General features: G+C 34.8%; 1 protein-coding gene across 7 annotated transcripts in view; it reads right to left on the bottom strand.

Moving 5' to 3' along the window:
- LOC137655741 (uncharacterized) overlaps nucleotides 1-24,000 on the bottom strand; it is a 1,545,462-nt gene that overhangs the window by 84,733 nt on the left and 1,436,729 nt on the right. For all 7 annotated transcript variants that reach the window (XM_068389795.1, XM_068389798.1, XM_068389799.1 and 4 more), the window contains one exon: nucleotides 7,712-7,892. In XM_068389795.1, the coding sequence (XP_068245896.1) occupies nucleotides 7,712-7,892 (181 nt within the window). The remainder of the gene's footprint in view (nucleotides 1-7,711; nucleotides 7,893-24,000) is intronic.

Genomic DNA, 24,000 nt, shown 5'->3' with positions numbered 1-24,000 from the left:
TACATGCTAACTGTTGGGCTCTCTCTCTCTCTCTCTCTCTCTCTCTCTCTCTCTCTCTCTCTCTCTCTCTCTCTCTCAATATAGAAAAATCTATTTAAGCTTGCCATTTCATGTTTCACATTGTTAAAGTTATGTCCAGCTCGTCCTTCCGTTAAGACGTATCAGCCTGCCACATCATGTCTACTGGGTTCATGGGCTCCCGATAATACCCCTTCAGGAGATCGAGAATGAATGATTTGAGGTGTTCTGACAAACTGACATCGAATATGACTGACGCCGATAAGAGGTCGAGAGTGGAGAACATCTTCGCTTTGTGCAAGTAAGAGGTACCGTCGGTGGTGTCACTCGGGGTCACCAATTTGGCAGTCTGATAACGGTCTTAACGGAAGGATGAGATGGACATAACTTTAACAATGTGAAACATGCAATGGCAAGCTTAAACTGGTTTTCTATTGTTTGAGAGAGAGAGAGAGAGAGAGAGAGAGAGAGAGTGTGTGTATGAGCGTGTATGAAATACGCGTGCATCTAGTCCTTCCGTGAAGACCCTTATCAGCTTGCCACAGAATGGATGATAAAGGTTGAAGCGTAAGGTGAACGATAGTGGTTTAAAAGGGTGTATAATTCGGGCGCGCATCAGAAACTGGAGTTCAAACATTTGTGGATAGAAGTGGAAGAAGAGGCACAGTACTTTGAAAGGAGGGTGCTTGGTACCCAGGCCCCATTATCAGTATGTGCAAGACACAGGTGAATAGTGGATGTGAAATAGCTTTGAAGAGCTTTGTAGATGCATTAAGAGACTAATCATATTTAACTTTTCAGCTCAAGGGGTTCATCCACGATCCAGCAGTTTCAATTTCAATGGAGTATCCATAGCTTTTCTGGAGCCACTATTTTACAACATTTTGCCTTTTACAATTAAAAGGAGCGGCTTTAGGATTTAAATTTCAAAATTTTGGACGAGTTCGCATGCGCTTTTGTACACTGGTTGGAATCAACCACGGTCGACTAACCACCGGTGTAAATCACTGCCTAGGTGAACAATTGCACGATGGAATATTCAAACAATTATTGATTTCAGATAAAACATTGATCAGTTCCCCGATAATGACATTTTGTATTAGTTAACCTCCGAGTAGATTAGACACTTTATGGTTATCCAACTGCGGTGGATCAGGGTGAAGAAACGTATGGTATTAAGAACCACATAAGAAACAATTTGCGATCCTGAATGTAAACAAACAATCTTATGGATTATAATTACATTGTCTAACAAACACACGCGGAATCGTACTTACATTATACAAATCGAAGATGGAATACAACACTCTGAGTGTCAGTATATTGAAAAATGGAAAATATTGCACATGCAATTCATTGATACTTTTTGCGGATATTACAGCTCAGATTCTTTCTATTTATGTAGCCTTTACAACTGTTTTGATCAAATATAATATATATATATATATATATATATATATATATATATACAGTATATATATATACGAGAGCCTTACTGTTTGGGTTCCCCCAGGTCACTCAGTGTGAGGCACCTCGTATATCCACCAGATAGTTGCTAATGCATCTTCCGGTGTATTTTGCATCTTCCAGTCTTGGATGGTCTGGAATGCATCTTAGGTATTTATCGAGCTTATTATTAAACACATCTACGCTCACTCCTTATATGTTTCTAAGATGAGCTGGCAGCACATTAAATAGTCGCTGCATTATCGATGCTGGTGCGTAGTGGATTAATGCCCTGTGCGCCTCCCTTAGTTTTCCTGGTATAGTTTTTGGCACTATTTATCTACCTCGGCTTGCTCTTTCTGAAATTTTTAGCTCCATGATGTTTTCAGTAATTCCTTCTATTTGCTTCCATGCTTGTATTATCATGTAGCGTTCTCTTCTCCTTTCTAGACTGTATAGTTTTAAAAATTGCAATCTTTCCCAGTAGTCAAGGTCTTTTACTTCTTCTATTCTAGCAGTATAGGACCTTTGTACACTCTCTATTTATGCAATATCCTTTTGGTAGTGTGGGTACCATATCACATTGCAGTACTCGAGTGTACTTCGCACATACTTTTTGTAAAGCATAATCATGTGTTCAGCTTTTCTTGTTTTAAAGTGTCTGAATAACATTCCCATTTTTGCTTTACATTTAGCCAAGTGATGCTATTTGGTCGTTGCATAACATATTCCTATTTAACATTACACCAAGGTCTTTAATTGCTTCCTTGTTTGTGATTGTCTCGTTATTAGGTCCCTTGTATGCATATACCATTCCTTCTCTGTTTCCATGATTTATTGATTCGAATTTATCGGAGTTAAATACCATCCTATTTATCTCTGCCCATTCATATATTTTGTTTAGATTTTGTAGTGAGTTCCTATCTCCATCACAAGTAATTTCTCTACTTATTCTTGTGTCATCGGCGAAACTTCTCACTACAGAGTTTTTAACATCACAGTCTATGTCTGAGATCATAATAACAAACATCAGTGGCAGCTAATACCGTACCTTGTGGCACGCCAGATATTACCCGATCTTCATCTGATTTCTCGTCATTTGCAACCACTATCTGTTTTCTGTTTTGCAGGTATTCTTTTACCCATTTTCCTATCTTTCCCACAATGTTATGCTTTCTTGTTTTTTTCTCTAATATATTATGGTCTACCTTGTCAAAGACTTTTGCAAAATCTAGATAGATCACATCTGTGTCTTTTTCATTTATCATATTTTTTATATATGTTTTCATACTGTGCTATCAGTTGGGTTTGTGTACTTTTTCCGGGCACAAAACCATGTTGACCTATATTAAACAAATCATTTTTAACCAAATGATCCATTATTTTCTTTTTTATTACCCTCTCATACACTTTCATAATATGTGATGTTAGACTAACAGGTCTATAATTGCTTGCCTCTAGTCTTGATCCACTTTTGAAAATAGGGGTTATATAAGCTAATCTATGTTTAACATATATCTTGCTCATATCTACACTTTCTCTTAGCAGTATTGCAAGCGGCTTCGCGATAGTGTGTGCAGTTTTTTTTTAACAAAATCGCTGGAACTCCATCTGGTCCGGCTGCCGATCCATTTTTAATTTCGCTTATAGCCTTGACAATATCTGCTTCATTAATATCTATATCCGTTAGATATTCAACATTTTCTTCTCTCATTTCTGTTTCATTATTCTCATTCGCAATTCTTGGCGTGAACTCACTCTTATATTTTTCTGCTAATATGTTGCATATTTCCTTTTTTTTATTCGTTGACCGTCCTTCAATTCTTAGAAGGCCTATTTCTAATCTCCCTTTATTCATCTTTTTTGCATAGGAGTAAAGTACTTTGGGTTTTTTTTTTTGATAATTTGAAGTGTCCTTTCTTCTAAGTCCCTTTTTTCATTTTCTTTCGATTGTATAATCTTTTATTCTGCATTTTCTATCTTACTTTTTATTTCCATCATTTTCCACACATTTTTTTGTTTGTGGAAGATTTTTCTTCCACTTTCTAATTTTCTGAAATAAGATCCTTCTGTCTCTTGGTATGCGTGTCTGTTGTTTATTGTTTTTTATCGGTACATATTTGTCAACGATTTTCTCCAGTATTTTGTACAGTATGTCCGTATTTACCTGTATATTATCACTTACGAATACATTTTTCCTTTCTTTGTTCAGTTCTTCATTTATTTCTGACCATTTTATATTCTTACTATGAAAATTATATTTTCCATATCCTTCCCAACATTTTGTGCTTTGATTATCTCTGCGATCACTTGCTTTGGAATGGACTATTAATTCTATGACATTGTGGTCTGAAATTCCCGTGTTATACACTATTATTTCTTTAACATAATTCACCTCATTCACAAATACTAGATCTAGGACAATTTCCATTCTTGTTGGAATGTGGTTTATTTGTTGCATATTATGTTCTAATAGCATATCTTGAAGCTTTTAAAATTGCCTCTTATCTTCTGCCCTACTATTACTCGCTTTTTTATATGTATATATACAACCACTTTCTTATATCCGTTCTTTCCAATCCACAAAAGGAAAGTTAAAATCTCCGGATAGGAGTATATTCCAGTCTTTATGGTTTCTACATATATCATCTATTTTTTCTATTATTATGTCAAACTCCTTAGTATTTGGGGGTCTGTAATCTACAATATTCACTAGTTTTTCAAATTCAAATTCTACCGCAATCAATTCACATTCTGTGTTGCTGTATTTTTCACAGACTTTTCCTTGATTTATGTCTCTTCCATGTATTGCGGTTCCCCTTGATTCCTATTTTTTCTGTCTGATCTATATGTTTGGAAACCCTTTATCTGGTCATCACTGCCAGTCTCTTGGGAATACCATGTTTCACTTATATTTGATATATCTATTTTTTCAATTTGGGTTAGTTCTTCTAAGAACTTTATTTTCCTTTTAGAGTTACTCGTGACTAAACCCTGTGCATTCATCACTATTATGGTTTGTGTTTCATCCCCATTATTTAATATTGGTAATATGGATTTTCCCATGCTTCCTTCCTATTCTGAAATGATGTTCTTTTCTTCATTTCCAGGAATTCTGCCATTAAAAAATCCAACTTTTCTATTATATTTGCTCTTTCGCTTCATATTTATTTTTGTGTGTATACCTGCAATTATCCCCATATCTGCACCAACCCCTGGCATTATAGATGCATTCTTTGTAGTTGGGCTCTAATTGTGCATATTTGGGTTGAAAGGCATCATATCTTGGGGCCTTTTGTGCATAGCGCGGTATATACTTGGCTTGTTTTTTGTTTCTTTTTTGTTTAATTTTTGCTTTCATTTTTCTTTTCTGTTTGCTGAGTTTTCTTACTTTCATTCATGGTTGCAGGATGCATATATCGACATTTTTTGTTGAATTTGCATCCTTTTCCTTCTTTTAGGTTTTTGCATATTTTTGGATGGAGATCTCTGCATTCGTCTCCATATCCGTCTAAATACGCACATTTACCATATATTTCATAATTATGACATATATTTGGATGCTTGTAGTAGCATCTTTCGCCAAAATCTGCAATTCCCTCTTTTCAGCAAATTGCAGACTATATCTTTCTTTTTTTTTTCTTGTTCTTGCTCTTCCCTAAAAGTATGTAGGTCCGGGTAGAGTCTCTTGGGTCTATTATTTGTTCCCATCTGATAATTCATTTCTTCGTAAGTATGTTGTTGGATGGCATCATAAGTTATATCAATGATTTCCTCTGCATCCTTACACATATCCAGTTCATTTTTCTCATCATCTTCTTCTTCTTCTTCTTCTTCTTCTTCTTCTTCTTCTTCAAGAAGAGAGAGAGAGAGAGAGAGAGAGAGAGAGAGAGAGAGAGAGAGAGAGAGAGAGAGAGAGAGAGAGAGAGTTTTTGCATGAATATTGAAGACAGACAAAGATTTTGTTATTTTTACATTATGTATAGGCCTAACCTATGTAAAATTCTTAAGAATAAAAATAGAATGGAGTTACGTGGTATCATTTCACAAAGAAAACCCTCTTACCACACTTTCTCGATGTCACAAGTAAAAGACTATTAGCGATAAAGGAAAATAAGCAAACTATTTAATCAACTCCTAATACACGAAAATCGAGCATTGTGTATCCACAAAATCAGATTACAGCCAAGAATTCTCGTGCATTTCTCGGTTTGTTTCTTCCACCAAAATGGGGAAATTGTCCACCTGGGTCTAATACACACAGGTGCATAATACCTTCTGGTGCCATTACTTTGTTGGAGAGTTATTATATTGCCTTTTAAGAGAATTCTTTTATGTGCTTTCTCATTTTTGTTATTCATGTCATTTTTGTATTTACTGATATATATTTTTTCCTCTACTAATATGCACTTTTCTAAATAATAGATGTGTTGATATAAAATTAACACAGAAATCACTGGAACATTTATCCTTTGATTGCTCAATCCAGGATAAATATCCAGTGCACAAAACTCCCACTTCATATGTTGCTTCATTCACCATCATATAATGTCTGTGTTCTTTTGGAAACCAACTTTATCGAAACATACCTTACACACATTAGAGGTTAATTAATCCAACTATTCCAATCTGTCCACAGCGTTCCAGTTTGCAATATCAGGAATTCATGATGTCTTTATAATATCCTAAATATCCATTTTCAAAGGCATTCTCGAATTTACCGTAACCCTCCCTTCTCATTCTTAATTCAGACTTACATATTCACCAAGCTTTCAAGTAACTGATCCGTTGAAACACAGGGATGCACTCTTATCAGACTAATATTTTGGAATTGTATTGTCTCCTGCAAGAAATATTTCATAATAAACCCTCCTTATTGTATTTATTTCACGAAATTTTTCCTATGATTTACCAACGAATATTATTTTTTTTTTCGCTTTTGTCCTTGACTGCATGGCGTACGTCTATATTATTTTTATGTTCTTCAACAAGTTTTTAAACAATTTTATTTTTCCCTCACTTAATGTTCATCACCCGACTATGTTTATACTCAGATAAAATTGCTTCCTTTGTGACTCCATAAATCTTAATAATTTGTCCTGCATCTTTTTCTTATATAATGTACTCATTTTTAGTGCAAAATCTTACTACATCTATGGATCATGAAGACATGTCTCTTAAAACAAATTTAATGGTTTCCTTTTAACATCAACCAGAGAATGAATAGATAAATTCTTAAAGTCAACTCCCTTACCATATACACCACTTCGTCTGTGCTAATATATGATCTAACACATTTCTCTCTATTTATCTTTCCAGTGAGTATGCTATTGGATGACCCTTTCTTTTATTTCATTGGAGACCATGTCTTAACAATAACCAAACACTCTCTATTCTCACTAATCACAGGAGCTCAGACCTGCCAACTACAGAATCTCTTTTTTTCTGTAACCCACATTTGCACTTGAATTACCCAGAGCAGAAAGGATCTCCCCAAACACACCAAAACAAATTAACTCTTTTTTTTTCTCTCTCTCTTCAATCCAAAGGCCGTGAACATTCTCTGATATCGTTTTGTCCTGGCATCCAAAATTTTCCCCACAGTCCTTAGATTATCCCGTTTGTATCTTTTCCAGTAAAAAAAAAGTAGCTCTTCCCTTGCAGCGCTAGATTTGAATAACCAAAAAAAAAAAAAAAAAAAAAATCCTTTAACTTGTCCTCCAAAGAACAGAATTTCCTGTTTAACACGGTTATACCAACTATCATATTATTTAGTTTCTACCCCATAACAAATCTACGAGATTATTCTTTCTTACATTTAATACCAGAATACAGTAGTCTAAAATACCGACTCACTTGATTTAATTCTGAACGAACACGAGTTATTCGGTTGAAAAACTCGTGTAACCGATTATTTAGTAATTCCCAACCCATGGAGGATAGCGAGTATAACTAGCTCTAAAGAAGAAGGCTCATCCACAATTTACGACACACTAACACAGCTAGAATCTCGTCTTCCATACGACACTGTATTTTCACTCGAAAAACACTGATAACTACTTGCATTATGTTTCACTGACACACAAGCAAGGGCACATTTAAATGCACTATGCACGCATAATATACAAAAATACAGACACATATATGCGCATATATAATCGCATGATCATGTATGAATATATGTGAAATAATTAATCCTAATACGAACCAAAAATCATTACTGTATCAGAAAAAAAAAAAGATTTACCTGGGACGACTGCTCGAGACATTATGAATGAGCTTCCTCTTCTGTCCCTCGTACACCTGGTACACCTGCAGTCGGTATGTTTGGGGCATCGACATGGAGGATTCACCTGGTTGGCAGTTCACCGTCACTACCTCACGGCCAGAGTCCAATCTAGTACAGTTCCTGGGAGGTGAGGGGGCCGCTGGGGAAGGAAATTAGAGGGGTTTAGTTAGATTTCTCGTAATTTGATTAATGGATTGAATGAATTAATTATTAAATCTATATATATATATATATATATATATATATATATATATACATATACATATATATATATATATATATATATATATATATATATATATATATATATATATATATATATATATATATATATATATATATATATATATATATATATATATATATATATACACCCACCCACACACACACACACACACACACACACACACATATATATATATATATAGATAGATAGATAGATAATTTATATATAGATCGACAGATATATATTTAGATAGATATTGTGAGTGTGATTCTATTCAACAAGATTTATAAACTAAACCTTGCAGTGTTCATTTCCTGGTGGCAGCTCCCCAGCAAAAGAATTTCAGGGGATATCAAGTTACCTATCATATTTAAGAATGAACTGTGAAGGATAGAAGATGACCTAATAGCATGATGAACAAATGTGCAATTCATTCGTGTATTATGTGCTACATAGATTATTAATGAAAACGAACCTATTTTAGGACGTAATTAACATGAGCAGTGCATCAAAGAAAATCAATCTTTCAAAATGAAATAATATCTATAGAACTATTGAATTCACTTTAAAGTGCAGAGAGAGAGAGAGAGAGAGAGAGAGAGAGAGAGAGAGAGAGAGAGAGAGAGAGAGAGAGAGAGAGAGAGAGAGAGAGAGAGAGAGAGAGAGAGGAAATTTCATATTTACTTGCTATTTGCCAGCCAGGAAATTGCTTCATTCTGGGTAAAGAATGAAGACAGTCAAACGTTTAATATCTATTGAAAATAGACATTTGGATCGGTAATATCATGTTTATAGCCTTCAGACCATTTAGAATATCAGCGAAAACCCTTGAGGTCCCAACACAATGTATGAAACAGTTTTGGGAGATATACTTTGCATCTTAATCTCAAGGAAAGAATGAATAAAATAAAGGATCTGAGCAAATCTTTTTGGCCTTCTACATATTGCTATAGACCTTTCTTTAGCCTACACTTATTGCCATACGATATATGTTAAATAAGGCATGACAGTCAGTATCATGATCGATATTAATAACATCTTTCAACTGATGAAATCACTTTAGTTTTCTTTGTTCCAGTCTTATTTTCCTTACCTAATCTCATCAGATGTGTAGACCATCAATAACGATGGAAATCTTCCATCTGTTCTTGTTCTCGTTAGTGAGTTATATGAACAAACATATAAGCAATATTCATATGGAAATTTGAAGAGATATATGATTATATAGCGTATCTAAATATTTACTGCTATTTATGTATAACAGCATACGTTTCTTTGCTAATAACTTACTCTTTATAGAGGGAAAGATTTAGGAAAAAAGTTATTTCTGCTAAAGTTACTCGCATTCATTACAGATACGTATAAAACCACCAAAAATTAATTCTTCAACTTCTCTAATTCTTATTACTTTGAAATCTGTTTCCCACCAAAAAATTTGAAATCCAAGTACAAACTCAATTGAGTAAGAATGAAGTCACTCGTTTTGTTCACTGCACCATCTTTCTAGGATAAGAATTTACTCTAGCTCTCAACACATTTGTTCATCGAAGGTTTCCTTGATTCATTTCTGTTTAGAGAACATTTGCAGCAAAATGTTAAGCAATTAAGACGTGCAGTTAATTTCCGGCAGTTGTTGATAATAATAATAATAATAATAATAATAATAATAATAATAATAATAATAATAATAATAATAATAAAATACCGTACTTCTACTCAAAACTATATACAAATATAGAATGCAGATACAGTGGAGCAAGTAAAAATACATTAGCAGGATTGGCTGAAGTAGTAACATTTACACCAATAACATTTGAAAAATCATTATCATTCTGGAATAAACTCGAGTGCCATAAAGGCAATGGTAGCGATGCTCATACAAAACGCTGGTGAATGGCAAATACAAAGAAAAAAATAAGAAAGAAACTACGGATAAATTCAGTGGTAATGATAATTACTTAGTTTAACTGAATTTACGTGAATGGTGTACCGCACGCATAACACACACGCTCGTATTATTATTATTATTATTATTATTATTATTATTATTATTATTATTATTATTATTATTATTATTATTATTAGCCAAGTTACAACCATAGTTGGAAAAGCAAGATGCTATAATCCCAAGGGCAAGTTAACAATAAATCATGCTAAAACAGTAACAAAGTCAAAACAGATATGTCCTATATAAACTATTAACAACGTCAAAAACAGATATGTCATATATAAACTATAAAAAGACTCATGTCACCCTGGTCAACATAAAAACATTTGCTCCAACCTTGAACTTTTGAAGTTCTACTGATTCAACTACCCGATTAGGAAGATCCTTCCACTACTTGGTAACAGCTGGAATAAAACTTCTAGAATACTGTGTAGTATTGAGCCTTATGATGGAGAAGGCATGGCTATTAGAATTAACTGCCTGCCTAGTATTACCAACAGGGTAGAATTGTCCAGGGAGATCTGAATGTAAAGGATGGTCAGAGTTATGAAAAATCTTATGCAACATGCATAATGATCTAATTGAACGATGGTGCCAAAGATTAATATCTAGATCAGGAATAAAAAATTTAATAGACCGTAAGTTTCTGTCCAACAAATTAAGATGAGAATCAGTAGCCGAGCACCAGAAAGGAGAACAATACTCAAAACAAGGTAGAATGAAAGAATTAAAACTTCTTCAGAATAGATTGATTACCGAAAATCTTAAAAGACTCTCAATAAGCCAATTTTTTGTGCAATTGAAGAAGACACAGACCTAATGTGTTTCTCAAAAGTAAATTTGCTGTCGAGAATCACACCTAGAATTTTAAAAGTCATACAAATTTAAAGAAACATTATCAATACTGAGATCCAGATGTTGAGGAGCCACCGTCCTTGACCTACTTACAATCATACTTTGAGTTTTGTTAGGATTCAACTTCATACCCCATAATTTGCACCATGCACTAATTTTAGCTAAATTTCTATTTAGGGATTCACCAACCCCAGATCTACATTCAGGGGATGGAATTGATACAAAGAGAGTAGCATCATCTGCATATGCAACAAGCTTGTTTTCTAGGCCAAACCACATGTCATGTGTATATAGTATGAAACGTAATGGGCCAAGAACACTACCCTGTGGAACACCGGATATCACATTCCTATACTCACTGTGGTGCCCATCAACAACAACTCTTTGAGATCTATTACTTAAAAAATCAATAATAATGCTAAGAAACAGCCCACCCACTCCCAACTGTTTGAGTTTGAAAATAAGGGCCTCATGATTAACACGGTCAAAGGCAGCACTAAAATTAAGGCCAATCATACAAACTTCCTGACCACAGTCAAGGGATTTCTGTACAGCATTGGAGATTGTAAGAAGGGCATCACATGCTCCAAGGCCTTTATGAAAACCAAATTGCAAACTAGGGAACAGATGATTAATTTCAGCAAACCTATTAAGACGTTTTGCCAGAAGACGCTCAAAAACTTTAGATAATATGGGAGTTATGGAAATTGGGCGGTAATCAGGGGGACTTAAGCTACCACAAACACATTTACATAGAAGAGTAACATTACCAATCCTCCAATAAGTGCTAAAGCTCCTCTTCTTGCTAACTTGCGCAAAATAACAGATAACTTTGGAGCTAAGAAATATGCAGTCTTTATAAAACACAATGGAAAAATACCATTTGGGTCTACACCTCCATAAATATCAAGGTCCATCAACAGAGCTTTAATTTTACGAGATCGGAAAGCTAAACTAGTTAGTTTAGCCTCAGGAAAACAGGAATGAGGAAGTTCAAGTTTTTCATTACTCTGTTTACTGTCAAAAACATCAGCCAAAAGGGTTGCCTTTTCCTTTAGACAGTGGGTGACTGAGCCACCTGGTTTAAGTAAAGGAGGAACTGTTACATCTACACCAAAGAGTGCAGATTTAAGGGTAGACCACCATTTATGTTCCTGAGTTGTACCAGAAAGGGTTTCTTTTATGGTTATATTGTACTCCTTTTCAGTTGAGGCATAAACTCTCTCAGCAAAAGCTTGAAGCTGAGTATAGTCATTCCAGGTCAAATCTGATCTGTTACCCTTCCAAAGATGATAGGCCTCCTGCTTCTCCTAATAAGCACGTCTACAATCATAATTGAACCACGGTTTGTCCTTCACTCGGTACCTTAGTACACGAGAAGGGATACGTCTATCAATTATGTTGACTATATTCTCATTCAAAGGGACAACAGGATCTACACTACTATATAATTTTGACCAATTCAAGCACAAAAGATCATGCAAAATCCCATTCCAGTCTGCTTGGGACTTCATATAAATTTTACAAGAGTATGATATATCAGGGACAGGCTGCTCAGTCTTCACTACTAATGAAATGAAGGCGTGATCAGATGTCCCGACTGGAGATCCAACCTTACAAGTTATAACGCCAGGGGAGTCGGTGTATACGAGGTCCAAGCAATTACTAGACCTGTGGGTAGCTTCATTTATGATTTGCTCACAGCCTGATTCAGAGGCAAAGTCTGAAGCTCTTAAGCCATGGCGATCGGTAGGAGAGATAGAATTTAACCATTCCCTATGGTAAGCATTAAAATCACCAACAGAGACAAAAGAAGCCTTTCTATCATCTTCTTGTATCTTAGTCATAATGGTAAGAAGACAATCGAAGATAGAATCATCCATGTCTGGATTCCGGTAGATCAAACTCAAATAAGAGTTGTTATGCCTGCCACAAACTTTTATTACCTGAATCTCATGACATCCACATTGATAGCAGGACTTATGAGAAGCAGGGTACTCAGTCCTAATATACATAGCCATTCCCCTGGCCCTAGGGATGGCATCACGTTTCAACATCATTGGCTTCTTAAAACCAGTTATAAGGAGCTCAAATGAGTGCCTCATATTAGAAACCAAAGTTTCTGAGCACAAAAGAATAACATACTGTCCGGACGCAACTGTAAGGTCTTGAATATTTGCATGAAGACCACGAATGTTGCAATACAGAAGACGACATTAACGAAATCTAGGACGTACTGGTCCCGGATTTCGCTCAATGTCTCCAGACAATATAAGAATTAATAGAAATAAAAAAAGAGACATCATACTTAAAAACTAGATTAACAAGAATTATAGCAAAAACAATATGTACAGAATTATAAATAAGGTGATTGATAAAACCCATAGACTATAGTAAGAATTCGGAAAAGCTGGTCAACATGGAGGAGCTGATACACCATGGAAGGCTAATCACCCTCCAGGATAGCCATTTCAACTGAAGGGAGGACAGTAAGGATGGTTTTGAGCAGAAAAAAGGATCAGAAAAGGAAAAGACAACCTCTTGATAAACCACCAGGCATCCATGGCCCTTCTATTAAGCCTGCCCAACACACCACTTAAAAAAACAAGAGGAAGAAAAAAAATAATAAGATAGAATAGTGTGCCCGAGTGTACCCTCAAGCAAGAGAACTCTAACCCAAGACAGTAGAAGACTATGGTACAGAGGCTATGGCACTACCCAAGACTAGAGAACAATGGTTTAATTTTGGAGTGTCCTTCTCCTAGAAGAGCTGCTTACCATAGCTAAAGAGTCTCTTCTACCCTTACCAAGAGGAAAGCACGCTGAACAATTGCAGTACAGTAATTAACCCCTTCGGTGAAGAAGTGTTTAGTATCTCATTGTTGTCGGGTGTATGAGGAAAGGCGAGAATATGTAAAGAATAGGCCAGACTATTCTGTGTAAGTGTAGGCAAAGAAAAAATAAGCCGTAACCAGAGAGAGGGATCCAATGCATTACTCTCTGGCCAGTCAAAAGATCCAATACCTCTCAAGTGCTAGTATCTCAACGGGTGGCTGGTACCCTGGCCAACCCACTACCATTAATACTCGTTAATGCTCTCCCCTTGCACTGATAACTTGTTGATGGCTGTATATGCTTGTCTCATTGTGTATGAATTTTTGTGCAGTTTCTGACTGGAATGGGTTGTATATATACTGATGCTAATTTCAAATAAATATAATTATATTTACTCCACTTATCAGTTAATACCTAACTGGTGCCTCCGCACATTGGTGACCACCGAAGTGTCCAGCTCCCTCTTGCTTTCCCGCACAGCTGTGCCTTATTGTTTAATGATGCCGCTCTCAGAAACTGAGACTACCATCCTTTGCCAGCGAAGAAGTGGTTCGCCTAGTTCCAGCATGCTGAAGTCCAATTTCGCATTAAGGGTGTAACCCAGTCAAGTACGGGGACACTTTCCTGGAAATCTTCGATTGGCTGTGCGACCAAGGGGACACAAATTACGTACAATGGCCTCAAATCATACCTCCTGGGGCAGTTCTCACCATCACCAGCCGCCTGCATAGCGAAACTTTTTCAGCTCTCTCAAGAACAGTTGGGGAACCAAAGGCTTCATTCACCTTCAGAGAAATTACCAGTATCGCTCGTGTGCAACCTACCGCATACAGCTCTCCTTGTAAAGTGAATCTATTGCACGCCCTTTGAGTATGGCGCCTTCTTGAACTTGTACGCACTGCCATCCCCGATCTCGATATTTTCCCATAAAGGACCCAATGACCAAAGTAGATGCCCTTATGAGCAGCCACTTCACCACCTTCAAGTCCTCCATCATCACCTCCATTCCTGACAAAGTAGACAACTATTCAACATCGACTGAAACTAATGTGAATGCGGTAGGACACAGACGCCCAGCCCGTGATGTGCCGGAGTGGCGAAAAAACTGCCCATCTACCACCACTTGCTATGCTCATGAACAGACCTAACCAAATTTACATATTTAATAAGAATTCCATAATAACGCAGGACTTTACTCAAAATTGTCAGGTGCACAATATCACAGGCTTTTTCATAGTCCACAAAAGCCATCAAAAGGGAATTCCTAAATTCTACGCATTTCTGTACAACATGTCTCAAAATGAAAATTTGATAAGTGCAACTTCTACCTTTTCGAAATCCTGCTTGTTCATCTCAGCTTTTCATCGATATTTCTCTCCAATGGATTAGCTAATGCAATGTAATTATTCAGTCGCTACTTTCCTCTTGGTAAGGGTAAAAGAGGCTCTAGCTCTAGTCTCGGGTAGTGGCATAGCCTCTGTACCATGGCCTTCTACTGTCTTGGATTAGAGTTCTATAGCTCGAGGGTACAGTCAGGCATACTATTCTATCTCAATTCTCTTCATCTAAATTTTTTTTTTTAAGTTTGTATATTACATATCTAGAGGATCTAATTTAATGTTGCCAATGTTCTTGAAGTATTCTTTTTTGATTGCCTATTTTTCTCTTGTAATTTATTAATTTCCTTGTTGCCCTTCCCCTCCCGGCTATTTTTCCCTGTTGGAGCCCTTGGGCTTGAAGCATTTTGCTTTTCCAACTAGGGTTATAGCCTGGCTTGTAATAATAATAATAATAATAATAATAATAATAATAATAATAATTTTTTGGACCCATTTCTTTTTCTTCTTGTCCATTTACCATCAGTCATTCTCATTATATGTCCTCCCCATATCCAGTTTTTTATATGTTGTTAGAATATCATTTACTTTAGTTTGCTTTCGCATCCACGTTGCTCTTTTCCTGGTTCTTATTATTATGACCATTATTATCCATTCCATACCTCTTTGAGTTGTAACAGGCTTATGTTCTAAATCTTTATTAAGGTTCTAGGTTTCTGATCCATAAGTTAATACTGGTATGATCGTCTGATTAAATATTTTTCTTTCTAGAGAAAGTGACATTTTACTTTTCATAACCTCATTTTGTTTACCAAATACTCTCCATCCCATGGTTATCCTTCTTTTAATTTCGGTGTCATGTCCGGGCGGAAATACTGTCTGTTCTAAGAACGTATATTCATTAAATATCTCTAGAGGTTCATCCCTAACCCTTATTTGCTGTCTCTTCATTTTCATTGAACATTATCTTAGTGTTATTCATATTCATTTTCAGTCCTACATATCTGCTTTTTCTATTCAAATTTTCTATCACCTTTTGCAATTCCTCCCAGGATTCACTAAACAGAACTATGTTCACTGCAAATCTTAAGTTGTTAAGGAATTCCTCATTATTGTTGATTGCTACACATATATGCGATGTATATACTGCATTCACACATACACAGGCACAGACACACATTCATACACACACCCATATATATATATATATATATATATATATATATATATATATATATATATATATATGTGTGTGTGTGTGTGTGTGTGTGTGTGTGTGTGTGTATAGCATCCTGCTTTTCCAACTAGGGTTGTAGCTTAGCAAGTAATATATATATATATATATATATATATATATATATATATATATATATATATATATATCATATATATATATATAATCATCAGACGATACTAGCTTACTGCAGATCAAAGGCCTCAGACATGTCCTTTCACTTGAGTCTGTTTACGGGTTTTGTATGCCAATCCACACCTGCAAAATTTCTTGACTTGTTAATCCATCGTATTCTCTTCCTTTCCCCTGTCTCTTTTGCAACCGCTAGGGACACATTCTGTTATTCTTAATATCCATATGGTGTCAGTCATTCTCATATTTTCTGCCATGTCCATTACTTTTTCTTACGTGTTGTTAGAATATTATCTACTTTAGTTTTCTCTCGTATCAATATTGCTCTCAAACAAACAAATAATCAAATAGATAAACTAACAAACAGACAAAACAGACAGGGGTGAATACATATCCTTCGTAAAATCTTCGATTTTTGCGAAGGCAATGACAGAATTGAAATATTTCTTCAAGAGAAGCAGGTCTTCAAAAATCATGAAAGGATTTCTCAGTATACCAATTTGTTGTGGAATTGAAGGAGATACAAACTTTGATGTTTCTCAATAGCACATTTTTCTTAAAGAAGGATATCTAAAATATTACATTAGTTTTGCGCAGTAGAGTAAAAGAAATAGGATGAAAATGTGTGCAAGATAGAGGGAATTCAGTGCGATAAACTTACTAAATTTTTCATCTCTCCTTAATTTAAGTTAGATATCTGTAAAGAGAGGCAAGTCTAGACAAATGAGATGGTATTAAGTAGTATCATATACATAAACACCAAGTTTGTTTATTCAAAGTCAACTCAACATGTATATGACATAAAAATCAACGAAATTCCACAGATTATATTCGAGTAGCCACTATGGTGCCCATGAGCAAGAGCTGAGCCACCAACCCCAGTGTATCTAAGATTGAAAAGGTCTCATGACAAAAACAACCAAAAGTAGTACTATAAGCTTTAAGACCAGAATCTGAAATGTTTTGCAAGAAACTGGAAATTAAAAAAGCGTTACAAGCACCAAGGCCCTTGTGTTAACAAAACTGTATACTGTGGAACAGATGATCACTTTCAGTATAACCAATTAATTTTTTTTTTCTTTTTAATACTTTAGACAAGACGGGAGTTATAGAAATTATGAGTTAACTGGCAGGACTATAACTACCATAACCCCCTTTAGTTTTCAGTGATATTACAAATTGTTCAACTATCACAAAATGAGCCTGCTCTGTCTAACTTACCAATATGAAGACAACTCACGCCCCAAGTCATCACCTACATTTACAAATAGAAAAAGTAAGTACCATTTGGGGTTACACCTTTGAAAGCATGAAGGTTGGTTAAGTAAACGATTCTTAATTTTGCAAGAATGGAAAGCTAAACTGATCAGTTTATTTTCGGAAAACAGTAATGAAGCATACTGTTTCTCATTGCTATTCTTGCTGTCAAAGATATCAGCCAGAAGGGTTACCTTTTCCTTAGGGCAGTAGTGGACAAAATCATCTAGTTTAAGCAAAGAAAAAACTTTTAGGTCTACACCAAAGAATGCAGATTTGAGGGATGCCTACCATTTATGTTTCTAAGTAGTACCAGAAAGGATTTCTTACAGGGTCAAATTGTATTCCCTTTTCAGCTGAAGCATATACCCTCTGCACCACAGGTCTTACAAGGGCCTTATCCTAGGTTCAATCTGAACACTTCCTTTACAAAAAAAAAAAAAAAAAAAAAAAAAAAAAAAAAAAAAAAAAAAAAAAAAAAACACCCGTTTCTATACAATCCACACTGATAGGATAATTCATCACCCTAGAAGATTTACATCTATAAAAATCGTTGACATTACTTCCATATCAAATAACAGCAAGCTTATCCTTACATAACTTTGATCCATATGAATAGACAAAAATGCTTGTAATTCCATTAGAATCTGCTATAGATTTAATGCACACACACATACACACACATATATATGTATATATATATATATATATATATATATATATATATATATATATATATATATATATATATATATATATATATATAGAAACACGACAACAAAGAAGTGATACACTATCCGCAAATTAGTCAAATAGTTTTTAATGTCGAATTCACTCTGCCTCAAAACACTTCCACACAGCCAACATTTGAACCTGCGCCTCTGAATCGGAATGAACCTTGACATGAGACTAAACCACTCGGATAACAAGAGAGAGAGATTGCTTTATTTCGACTCTGCAATACATATTCTTGTCGAATTTAGTTATTTGTACTTGATTCGACATCAACAAATCTCCGGAATGATAGCCAATTGCTAAGTTTGTAACACATGTCCATATAGATAATTGTCATCAAACATGTTTCTTCCTAGTTTTACTTCGCTAAGGGTAATGATTAAATCTACAACAAAACAAAAGAGAATTTTCTTTTGTGTAGAAGTTCCAATGGCACAAATGTAAAGCTCACAACCTTTTTTTTTTTTTTTTTTAAATGCAAATAGATGCGGGTAAGAGATCGCTTATCACATCCGGGATCCTCTCCATTCAAGGGGAAATAACAAAACGAGTAAAAATGTATATTGAGTGCATTCGATTTGTAAGACATGTTTAGTTATACGCCCACTTATCTATTCAGCTGATCGTGGTTGGTTTGTATACATAAAGTGAGTAAAAGTTGTGCTTATGCTTAGGTGAATGGAGAGACCATTTTCTTAATTTTCAGTAATTAAGCACACTTAAACACACAGATGTACTCTGTGTGAGTGTATATATATATATATATATATATATATATATATATATATATATATATATATATATATATATATATATATATATATATATACATATATATATATATACATACATACATATATATATATATATATATATATATATATATATATATATATATATATATATATATATATCAGCCGAAACTAGTCCACTACAGGACAAAAGCCTCAAACATGTTCTTCTACCCCTGTCTGTGGATCTAGGACAACCGCCCCCGAAACAACTGCCCCCAGGACAGTTGCCCCCCGACAACTGCCCCCAGGACAATTGCCCCCGTAGGACTACTGCCCCCCGGAAAATTGCCCCCCATATTGCCATTTACGTAATTCCTTTTTAGTAACAATTTATGAAGATATTCTTCCTAATTACATAATCAGTCATTGAAGAAATAATTGTATCTATTTCCTAAATTTATTACCATTTATGTAGTTATTTCCTAATTAGGTAATCGGTCGTACGAGTTATAGTTTATTTTCGAAAGCTATCGCCAATTGGCTAATTCTGTATAGTCAAACAAATGTTTAAAAAAAAAAAAAAAAAAGTAAGAAGGATCCAGTGTCTAATCGGTCGTACGAGTTATAGTTTATTTTCGAAAGAAATACAAGAAGTAACATAACCCATCATGGAGTTCGTCAAAAGTGAACATGGAAAAATGAAGCTTATTTATGAAGGATACATCTATGTGAAGCAGAAGGAATTGGCAAATAATGTTACATCTTATGAATGTGAAAAACGCCGCCACAATAACTGTAAAGCGAAAGTAAAAGTTTGTGAAAATGAAGTAGTTGGCTATGTAAATGATCACACCCATGCTCTTGACCAACCCCGCCGTGAAGTCTTGTTAGTACAACAGGAAATAACGGCTAAATCTATTGCTACCGAAGAGACTGCACAGCAAATAATTTCCCAAACAGTTGAGTCGATATCAAGCGGTGCTGCAACTCAGCTACCGCCGGTGAGACATATTCGTCGTGCAATAAGGTGCTACAAACAAGCTGCTGGCGCTCCTCATCCCATCCCATCAAACCTAACAGACATGGTCATTCCTTCCGAGTACAAGAAAACTTCTAGTGGTGAAGATTTTCTTCTTTATGATAGTGGATTGATTGAGCAGCGTATCCTTTAATTTTCAACACCAACAAACATTAGCCTTCTGGAGAAATCAGATAATTGGTTTGGTGACTGTACCTATATGATTATACCCGAGTTATTTTACCAATTGTACACTATTCATTGCTTAACTTCTGAAAGAGTTATTCCGTGTGTGTATGCTCTGCTACCAAATAAACGACAAGCAGCATATGAAGATATCCTTCAAAATCTCTTCACTATAAACCCTAGACTTAATCCAAAGACCTTCCTAATAGACTTTAAACAAGCTGCTAGGAGTGCTATTGAAGAGATCTTCCCTAACGTAACTGTTAAAGGATTTTTTTTACCACTTATCTCAAAGCATATACCGTAGGGTGCAAAATGAAGGTCTCCAATCTAAATACCAAACTGACGCCTATTTTTCCTTGCAAATACGTATGATTCCTGCATTAGTGTTTGTTCCCGCAGAAAAAGTTATTGAAGCGTTTGAGAAACTACAAGAGATGTTGCCACTTGAAGCTGATGCAATAATAGATTATTTTGAAGATACATACATCGGCAGAAGACGTCGAAATACAAGGAGACAGCCCCGTTTCCATATAAGCATGTGGAGTATGTATACTCGTGTTGTTGAAGATTTACCTCGAACAAACAACGCCGTAGAAGGCTGGCATAACCATATGCAAGCAAGCGTTACGTCATTTCATCCAAATATATGGACATTTCTGGGGGTGTTGAAGAGAGAACAGGCACTATCCAGCCTCATAATTAATCAAATACTTGCTGGGCATCCAGTACCTCCTAAGCAAGAAACGCTATCAGGATTCTAGCATACGAATAGCAAACATTGTGCAAGAATTTGAGAACCGCGATGTATTGGAATTTTTGAGAAACATAGCCCACAATTTAAAATTCTAGTATTTAAATCCCTTTTCAATATTTTTGCAACCCATCTATGTACAAATTTTATTACATTATGTTATCTTTTTAAAACGTATTTTTAAATCATGTATTTTTTATTAACAATAATATAACACTGGTTTTATTAGTTATGTATTTTTATTTTCTTACACCATTGTCCAGGGGTTTTACGAGGGCAATTGTCCCGGGGGCAGTTTTCCTACGGGGGCAGTTGGGGGCAGTTGTCCTACGGGGGCAGTTGTCCTGATACCTTGTATATGGCCTTTCTATGCCAGTCTATACCACCAATTTTCTTAGGTCGACAATCCATCATCTTCTCTTCCTTACCCTGCTTTTCCAATCTCTAGGGACACATTCTCTTATTCTTGATGTCCGTCTTTGGTCCCTTGACTTGACATTAACTCGTTTTACACTGTTACATCTTTAACAAAATTAACTTTGTCACTGAGAAAAAAAAAACTATTTCGTTTTTTGTTTCTCCACGTCCATTTTCCATGTCTCTTTTTATAAAAAAAGTTCAAGATTCTGAGATTGTTTCATGTCCCCTCTGTCATTTCTTGTACCTGCTACAAATTTACAGATTAATCCTTCTCTTTTCTTTTGGGCTACTTTAGTATTGAAATCACCTAAAACAAATTTAGACTGAGTGTTACGTATCTTTTACACACATATTTATATATATATATATATATATATATATATATATGTATATATATGTATATATATATATATATATATATATATATGTATATATATATGTATATATATGTATATATATATATATATATATATATATATATATATATGTATATATATATGTATATATATATATGTATATATATATATGTATATATATATATATATATATATATATATATATATATATATATATATATATATATATATATATATATATATATATATATATATATATATATATATATATATATATATATATATGTTTGTGTTAGCGTAATATGACTCTCTTGATAATATAATCTTTGATACAAACTCTCTTAATCTTCCCTAGTCTATAATTTAATAATCATTAAAATGATGAGGAAGAGTTATATATACTGGGAGCTAATAAAGACAAGAGTCGACCACGTCAGCAGCAGAAGCGGCAATGGTAGGTTCGTTTCCATCACTTTCCACCATTGTCAACTGACAACACCTCATCAGCTTCGTAAGTGGTCTATGGAGCCTGGCCTTAAGAGTTATTTTTATAAGGAGGGCAGAAGGTTCATAGTCGTGTTATCGACCAATGGAATTTCCAACTCTAAGGATATCATCATTATCTTTTATGGACGTTGGGAGGAAAACACGCTAGTTATATCCCTGTCATGTGATATATGGACGATTCTAACTAGGGAATTACGAGAAAAGGGAAGAAATCCTAAGAGAGAGAGAGAGAGAGAGAGAGAGAGAGAGAGAGAGAGAGAGAGAGAGAGAGAGAGAGTACTACAACATTTAAACATTGGTTTATAAGAATTAAGCTATTGATAACAATGATTAAGGTTGTTACTAACATTGATAATTCAGTTATAATAATGCGATTCCTATAGTATACCGTATATGAACGTTAAGGACATTTATTTACACTGCTTGAAAATGGTTTAACTAGAGACAAAACAGCTGATCAACAAAAGGTCACACTGCCTTAATAATGAGACAGGCAAGAGGCCAGTTCAAACATCTTTCCAAGAACTCTTGGTTAGATATAAAACCACTAAGGGCGGACGCAAGTACTTTATGGAATGGTACTACATTATATCACTAACCTTCAGCAAACATTCAGAGTAGAGGAAGCAGTTGACAAGGCAATTGAAATAATTATAGGTCTATTATGAACTTAATAAACTATCTGGATTTCTAAAGGAAATTAACGCAATTTTTCATAGATAACACCCCCCCCCCCCGTTTCATTTTGCTAATCATACCCACGCAAAGCAACATTAAAGGTACCTAAAGTATTCACCTAATAATATGTAATATGACAGTAAAGATTCGGAGAAGATCGTAAAATTTTGATAGTCACTCATTCATATCTCACTTGCAGGGTTATTTAGTGTGCATATAATTCATAAAATTCTTGCAGTTTCTTACACGTATTCAGTAATCGGAAACGATTTAATATACGCAAAAAACCCAGAGAACAGTATCCCAATTTCAATCAAAGCATTCTCATCAAGTATATTCGAATCTGTTCTCAAGTTCACCTCTTTAAATTTCTACAATATTGTTACTCTCACATTATTAAAAATTAAACTACAATTCTCATCCTTGAAGAATAATGTTACAGACCCAACACAAGAGGCATGATATTGAAAGCAACCCTTGCAAAAATAAAGCGTAGACGTAAAGAATAAACTATTTAAGAGATTAAAAATCACAACGAATTATGAAACAGATAAACTAGGAAGTTTCACCGATTCAACTGATGTATATGATTAGGAAGATCATTCTACAATTGACCAAAGCCTGAATAAAACATTTACAATACTGTGCAATTATTGAGCCGCTTAAAATAAAACACACAACTAATGAAATTAACTGCATACCTAATACTACATGAGAGATAGTATAGTCTTGGAAGATCTCTATTCAAACGAGTCAGAATTATAGAAATTCTTATAAATTATACCTGATGGGTTAACGGCATAAGTATGCCAGAGAATAAAATCCAAATCCAAGATAAGATTTTTATTAGACATCAATATTTTGTCCAACAATTTAAGAAGAGAATGAGCTACTGCATGTCAGATAGGTGATTGACTCTTAAAACATGGTATAATAATATAATATTTCCTTAGGACATACAGTACATGTCCCCATCGTATTTGATATATTTACGCAGTATACACACATATGTTCAATTGGAAAAGAGGAGAAGAC

Source organism: Palaemon carinicauda, chromosome 16 (genome assembly GCF_036898095.1).
Source record: "Palaemon carinicauda isolate YSFRI2023 chromosome 16, ASM3689809v2, whole genome shotgun sequence".
In the NCBI taxonomy this organism is placed as follows: domain Eukaryota; kingdom Metazoa; phylum Arthropoda; class Malacostraca; order Decapoda; family Palaemonidae; genus Palaemon; species Palaemon carinicauda.
Note: the sequence above shows the minus strand (reverse complement) of the source record. Positions and strands in the feature narration are given on the sequence as shown.